Genomic DNA, 6,761 nt, shown 5'->3' with positions numbered 1-6,761 from the left:
TCATTTGTTGTCATTTGTAATCATCAAAATTAAACGAAATAAACATTTGAAATATATCAGTTTGTATGTAATGTATGAATATAATATACAAGTTTCACTTTTTAAATGGAATTACTGAAATCAATCTACTTTTTCATGATATTCTAAATTTATGACCAGCACCTGTAATGGTGAATATATATTTTGTCTATTTTATTTTGTTTCAAAACAACACAAAAACACAGGCTCCACTGGCTAGTAGAACTTAAAGAGAACTGAACTAAGTAAGCTCTTTCAGCTGCTCCCTTCTTCAGGGGTTGTCCCAGAAAGCAAACTTGCACAAACGATTTTATACCCTTCCTGCAGCAATTGGGCTCGAACCTGCAACCTCAGGATTACAAGGCTGTGGTGGTTTGGTGGTCAGTGCCGCAGTCGCTAAAAGAACATCTTTAATGTGTATTCTAACCGATGCCCCCTGGTGGTCTCAACTCTTTAAAACCTGAAAATGAGCATGTTGATTCTGTTTTTTAGACAAAATGGGTGTTTTTGTTGTTGCTTTTGTTTTTTCAAGGAAGTTGAGAGTCTACGTGGGGATAAGTTGTGTTATAATAACAAGGAAGTGAGGGGAGGGGGGACATTTTCAAAATGTAATGAACAGCACATATGATGTACATTGAAAATGGAAAAATATTCATTTTTAAAAACTTATTTCTTAGAAAAATACAAAAACACAGTCTAAGTCATTGGCACAAATTGTAAGATTAATAATATATTCATAGCTTTTTTATATAACTTCTCATTTTTACTTTTACATTCACAGCTACAAAGAAAACGCCATGCGCCTGTCCAGAATCCACCACGACAGACCCATGAGTCCTCTGGATGAGGCGGTTTTCTGGATCGAGTTCACCATGAGAAACAAAGGAGCAAAGCACCTGAGGGTCCAGGCCCACGAGCTCACCTGGTACCAGTACCACAGCCTGGATGCCCTGACCTTCATCCTCACCATAGTCCTGCTTCTCACGTTCATCTTCATCAAGACGTGCAGTTTCTGTTTCCAGAGGTGCTGTGGCAGAAAAAAGACAAAGACAAAGGCTGAATAACAGACTGAGCTCAGATTTACTGCAGGTGGCTAATGAATGGATAAAACAATTATTGTATTATGGGACCAGTAAAGTCTACACCTTGAAGTTTACTTTCATTATTGTGAATATCTCTATTGTTTTCTCATTTAAAAACAACTTCAGTTGCAAACAAGGATTTTGTTCGTTCGTGTTAGTTTTTAAATCAAAAGGGGCCAGGACTTTTGCTATATAATAAACTGGACAGTATTATGTGAATTTCTCTACTGAGAGGCAAATAAAGAGCTATTCCAATAATTTTGACATCATCACCAATTTATTACATTGTCACATTTTTCAGATGGAACTAATCTTAGTCTTATTAGATTTCTTTGCATACTCCTAACTGTACAAGTGATCTATTTAAAAAAATATGAAATTAATAAACAAAATGGACAATAAAAGTGATCAGTTTGGACTATTTGGCCTTTTTCCATGATTTGTACACAGGCTTGTATCTAATTACAAAGCACAGCTATGATATCAGGTGTGCAGACGTGGTTATAAACCAAAGATTTAATTTAAATTTGCAAATGTAAGGCCAAAGATTACTATAAACTATAAAAATTATTATAAAACAAGCAGAGTAAAAGCCAAAACATCCTTTCGAGGAATTCTAATCTAACTGTGGTTCTATTACTATTGCAAATATTACTACCAATACTACTATTAAAAATGCTGCCAGCAACAATCTTCAAGTATTTAATGATGATTCTTCATCTTCTTTTGGCTGTTCCCTAATCAGGGGTTGCCACAGCGAGTCATCCATCTAGCTCTGTTTTTTGCCGTAACTCCAACTACCTCCATATCCTCGCCAACTGCATCCATATATCTCCTCTTTGGCCGCCTTCTTTGTCTTTTTCTGGCAGCTGCATCTCTAACATCCTTCTACCAATATCCTCACTGTCCCTTCTCTGCACATGTCTAAACCATCTCAGTCTGGCCTCTCTTTGTCTCACAGTCATAGTCATTCAGCCTGTGCTGTACCTCTGATGATCTCATTCCTAACCTGATCCATTTTCTATCTCATCATTACCAAGGAAAATCTCAACATCTTCATCTCTGCCACTTCCAGTTCTGTCTCCAGTTTTTTTGTCAGTGCCCTGGTTTCCCTTTTCGAGGCAAGGTACATTGATTCTTCTGCTTTTTATCCATCAAGGTTTTTGAATCGCTCTTTGTCTGACCCCTCACTTGAGACTAGTTTTTTGTGGGAGACCCTACCAGGGCAAATGCCCCAGATAACATAGCCCCCAGGGTCACTGGGGTGCTCAAACTCCTCCATCAATTTAAGATGGCTATTCTATAGAGGTGCATGCACTTTGGTGTTTCCCTATAATCTTTTCTCTGTCCAGCTGACACACTAAGTACCTTCCTACATGTCTCGCTCATCATTTTTGCTGTAGTAGCCCAGTCATCTGGAAGCTCTTTCTTACCACCCAAAGCCTTTAGCAGTTCCTCTATAACCCCCTTATAACATTCTTCCTTCCTCAATTTTGACCATTTGGTCCTCTTCTCAGCCTCTACTCTTTTTCCCTTCTTCATCCTCCACACCATCATATGACACTGTCTGGGCACGGTCCCCCTGCCAACCTTACTATCCACAATCTACCTCAGCTTACCTCTTTTACAAAGACTGTAGTCTACCTGCATACTCCTGCTTCCACTCTCATAGGTCACCATATGTTCCTCCATTTTTTGGAAATAGGTGTTTACTACAGCCTTTTCCATTCTCTTGACATCATCCACTATCATCTGTCCTTCCTGGTTTCTTTCCTCTACACCAAACCTACCCATCACTTCCTCTCTCCTCACTGAGAAGACTCTCTGTCACTTCGTCTAGATTCTTACAGAGTTCTTTTTCTCCTCTAGCTGACAGTCAACCTGTGGATCATAACTGCTGACATTATTCAACATCAGATCTTCTTTTTTTACATTCTGACACATCACCCTATCTGACCTTTCCTTTTTTACTACATTCATGCAAACTCATTCTTTAGGACCACCCTACTCAATTTCTCTTCGTATCCTCACCATGGTGAAACAACCCTGTCCCGATGCTGTGAGCCTTGCCGACCTTTTACTCGGTCTCTTGCACACATAACACATCTACCTTCCTCCTCTACAAAATGTCAGCAGGCTCTTTACCTCTGCCTGCCATTGTTCCTACGTTTAGAGTTGCTACCCTAAGTTCTACACTCTTGACTTTATTTCGTTTCCCTCTGTCTCCTGGCACATTTCCCTCTTTGTGATCTTTGACTAACAATAGAACAATTTCAGCTAGCACCCTGTTTGCCAACGGTACCAGTATGGTGTTGTTTGGACAACCTTGCATGTTTGTTTTCGAAAATGTGCTTCACACCAGATGCCCTTCCTGACACTACCCTCACCAGTTACCCAAGCTTGGGATTGGCACAAAAGATACACTGATTTCTGCTCCCTAATGGCTGGATTAATCTCCAAGTACTTTATAAATTAGTGTCTACAATTTAAAATGTTTTGTTTTGAGCTGCTTCATTTTACTTCTTCAAACTGACAGCAGGATACTGAGGAAACTTTTTTTTTAGTTAAAGAATTTCTTGTACAAGTTACAGATTTGCCTTTTACACAAAAAATATGCAACCAGTACCTTTCACCTCTAAAGCAGCTCTCCGATATCTTATGTCATACAGTACAAAGAAGACTGAGTCAGAGTTCACTGAGTTAATAAGTGTCTGTAAGGTGCACGTATTTAAAAGGCTGCAGATTTTTTGCAGACAAACAGCCACCATGGAGCTGCGTCTCTCCATCTGCGTCCTGCTGGTACTTTGTGTAACGGGGAGTGTAAATGGAGGAAGGATTTTGGTGTGGTACACTGAGGCCAGCCACTGGATTAACATGAAGCCAATGCTGGAGACGCTGGTCGACAGAGGACACCAGGTGACGGTCCTGGTCCCGAGCTCCTCCATGTTCATGAACAGCAGTGAACCTTCTCGCTTTCAGTATGAACCTTTCAACGTCTCTCTCCCTGTAGAGTTTATAGAACAGCTTGTTGAAGAGTTCCTTCACTTTTCTCTTTATGAGATGGACTACCTGAATATCTTTCAAATTCATAGCAGATTGATTAAATTACTCAAAAAAACAACAAATTTTAGTCTTACAATTTTGGATGGCGTAGTGAAATCAGAAACCATCATGAAGAAGTTGAAGGAAGGAAACTATGACTTGATCCTGGCTGATCCCATTTATCCTGGGAGTGAATTAATTGCAGACATTCTGGGGATCCCTCTGGTCTTTTCCTTGCGCTTTTCCATAGTTAATAACTGGGAAAGACTGTGTGGTCAGATACCTGCTCCACCTTCCTTTGTCCCAGCTTCTGTGAGCAAACTGACCGACAAGATGGATTTCTCAGAGAGAGTGTTTAACTTTATCTTCTACGCTCTGCAAGACACTGTGTTAGATTATTCTATGTGGAAATATGTTGATAAATATTATTCTGAGGTCAGAGGTGAGAAACTCAACACAAATCCCACATTAACAAACCATTTGTGGATCAAAATAAATTCAATTATTGTTTAAATTTCTTTTCTTTTACTGAAACAGGAACCCCCACCAGTGCCTGTAAAATGATGGGTAATGCAGACATCTGGCTGATGAGAACATACTGGGATTTTGATTTCCCTCGTCCATTCCTTCCCAACTTTAAACTTATTGGTGGGATTCACTGCAGACCTGCAAAATCTTTACCAAAGGTGGGGTTTTCTTCACTACTATCTCATTTTGTCTTTAGAAGATTCCAGATGTAAACAAAAAAAAAAGACAGCAAATGAAAATGTTAAGCAAAGAAGAAACAACTAGCTGGCTCAATGGCTTTTGAAATTATTTTGTTCTTGCAGGACATGGAAGAATTCGTCCAAACCTCTGGAGATGATGGCATTGTGATCTTCTCTTTGGGATCCATGCTCAAAAACATGAGCACAGAGAGGGCAAATATAATAGCTTCAGCTCTCGCTCAGATTCCACAAAAGGTAAGGAAAATTTACAAAATAGTAGCTCAAATCAATTCAAATATTCTCAAAGTCACATTTCATGGATTTACTATAGGATAGTCAACTTCAGACTGTAAAATTAGACTGATATACAGATTTAATATTAAATTTCCACAGATTATTTAGTTAAATAGATTACAAAAAAACTACATTGGTGAATCTATAGAATCTAATCTAATCTATTTTACTGAAAGATTGATTTTATTTTTTATTTAACCATTTACGATGGTTCAAAAAACTCTCAGAACTGTCATTGCCTTTTTACTGTTTGTAGGTGTTGTGGACATACAGTGGGAAGAAACCAGAAACTTTAGGGTCCAACACTAAACTTTACAAGTGGATTCCACAGAATGACCTGCTGGGTGAGTTAAGTTAAGCATCTACCAAAGTTAAATATGGACAGATGGCCAAGCATCAGAAAAGAAACATTTGCTAACCTGCAATATATTACCTGAAAATTCTACTCTATTTAAAACAAACAGATATGCTAAAGTGCCATTGTTTCAAAAGTACTCTTACTCCTAATTAGGAAAATAAAATTTAAAAAAACTTCTATTCAAACATTTTGTTTAGTTTGCTTAGCTTTTTCATTTGTAAAACAAATCACAAATATTTAATATCTTTTGCTCACATCAGGTCACCCTAAAGCGAGAGCTTTTATCACTCATGGTGGTGCAAACGGCGTTTATGAGGCCATCTACCACGGTGTTCCCATGGTGGGAATCCCAACGTTTGCTGACCAGCCAGACAACATGGCACACATGAAGGCCAAAGGAGCTGCAGCTATTGTGAGCCTAAACTTCATGACAGCTGAGGACCTCAGAGATGCAATCAACACGGTCATCAACGACAAATCGTAAGTTCTGTCACTTTATTAGGTACCAGGTTGGACCCCTCTGCCTTCAGCACTGCCCTATTTCTTCATTGAATAGATTCAACCAGATGTTGGAAACAAGAGATTCTGGTCCATATTGACATGTTAGAATCACACAGTTACTGCAGATTTATCAGCTGCGCGTCCATGATGTGAATCTCCTGCTCCATCACATCCCAAAGCTGCTCAACTGGATTGAGATCTGGTGGCTGTGGAGACTATTGGAGTTCAGTGAATCCAGACCCATCAGATCAGGCAACAGATTTCCAACATAGATGCTCACGTCTCAAATCAAGACTCTGTTGGTCTCTGATCTATTAACAACACTCTATAAACACTGAATTGTTACAGAAGTTCAGGCAAACCCAATTATAATTTTTAAACTGCCTTTCTTTTTCACTAGATACAGCAGGTGCTCTGGTTAAGTACATGTAACTCATTGCATGTGGAGCCACAACATTGGTCCGTTTCTCTTACATCAGTGCAATGTTGACTGGACCAACTTATGACCAATCAGTGGAGTGAACAGAGCCTGAAATTCATACAGTTCTCTGCATTGTACAAACACGCACAAACTTATTTCCACCCTGGCACTCATCACTTTGATGGGGGGGGGGGGTATTTTTAACTAAGACCCTGATTAGTGATCAATTAGGCTAACGATAACTACAGGTTTTCTGATTGCTGTTTCAATTTTTTCTGCAGTATTTTACTACTATAAAAATAATTAGATCAAAAAATATTGTTTGCAGTTCCAATGGG

General features: G+C 39.0%; 2 protein-coding genes across 2 annotated transcripts in view; both read left to right on the top strand.

Moving 5' to 3' along the window:
• Positions 1 to 1,518, top strand: part of LOC108229380 (UDP-glucuronosyltransferase 2A1-like) — a 3,997-nt gene extending 2,479 nt beyond the window's left edge. The window contains exon 3 of the mRNA XM_017405046.2: positions 800 to 1,518. Coding sequence (XP_017260535.1) covers positions 800 to 1,082 — 283 coding nt within the window. The 3' untranslated portion in view covers positions 1,083 to 1,518. The remainder of the gene's footprint in view (positions 1 to 799) is intronic.
• Positions 1,519 to 3,851: 2,333 nt separating this feature from the next.
• Positions 3,852 to 5,985, top strand: LOC108229379 (UDP-glucuronosyltransferase 2A2-like). Its single transcript, XM_017405045.3, has 5 exons — positions 3,852 to 4,584; positions 4,680 to 4,828; positions 4,973 to 5,104; positions 5,400 to 5,487; positions 5,762 to 5,985. The coding sequence occupies exons 1-5, from the start codon at positions 3,867 to 3,869 to the stop codon at positions 5,983 to 5,985; spliced, it is 1,311 nt and encodes a 436-aa protein (XP_017260534.1). The 5' UTR covers positions 3,852 to 3,866.
• Positions 5,986 to 6,761: the final 776 nt, after the last annotated feature.

This window comes from Kryptolebias marmoratus, unplaced genomic scaffold (genome assembly GCF_001649575.2).
Source record: "Kryptolebias marmoratus isolate JLee-2015 unplaced genomic scaffold, ASM164957v2 Scaffold166, whole genome shotgun sequence".
NCBI lineage: Eukaryota > Metazoa > Chordata > Actinopteri > Cyprinodontiformes > Rivulidae > Kryptolebias > Kryptolebias marmoratus.
The sequence above is the reverse complement of the archived record's forward strand: the minus strand, read 5'-3'. Positions and strand labels throughout refer to the sequence as shown.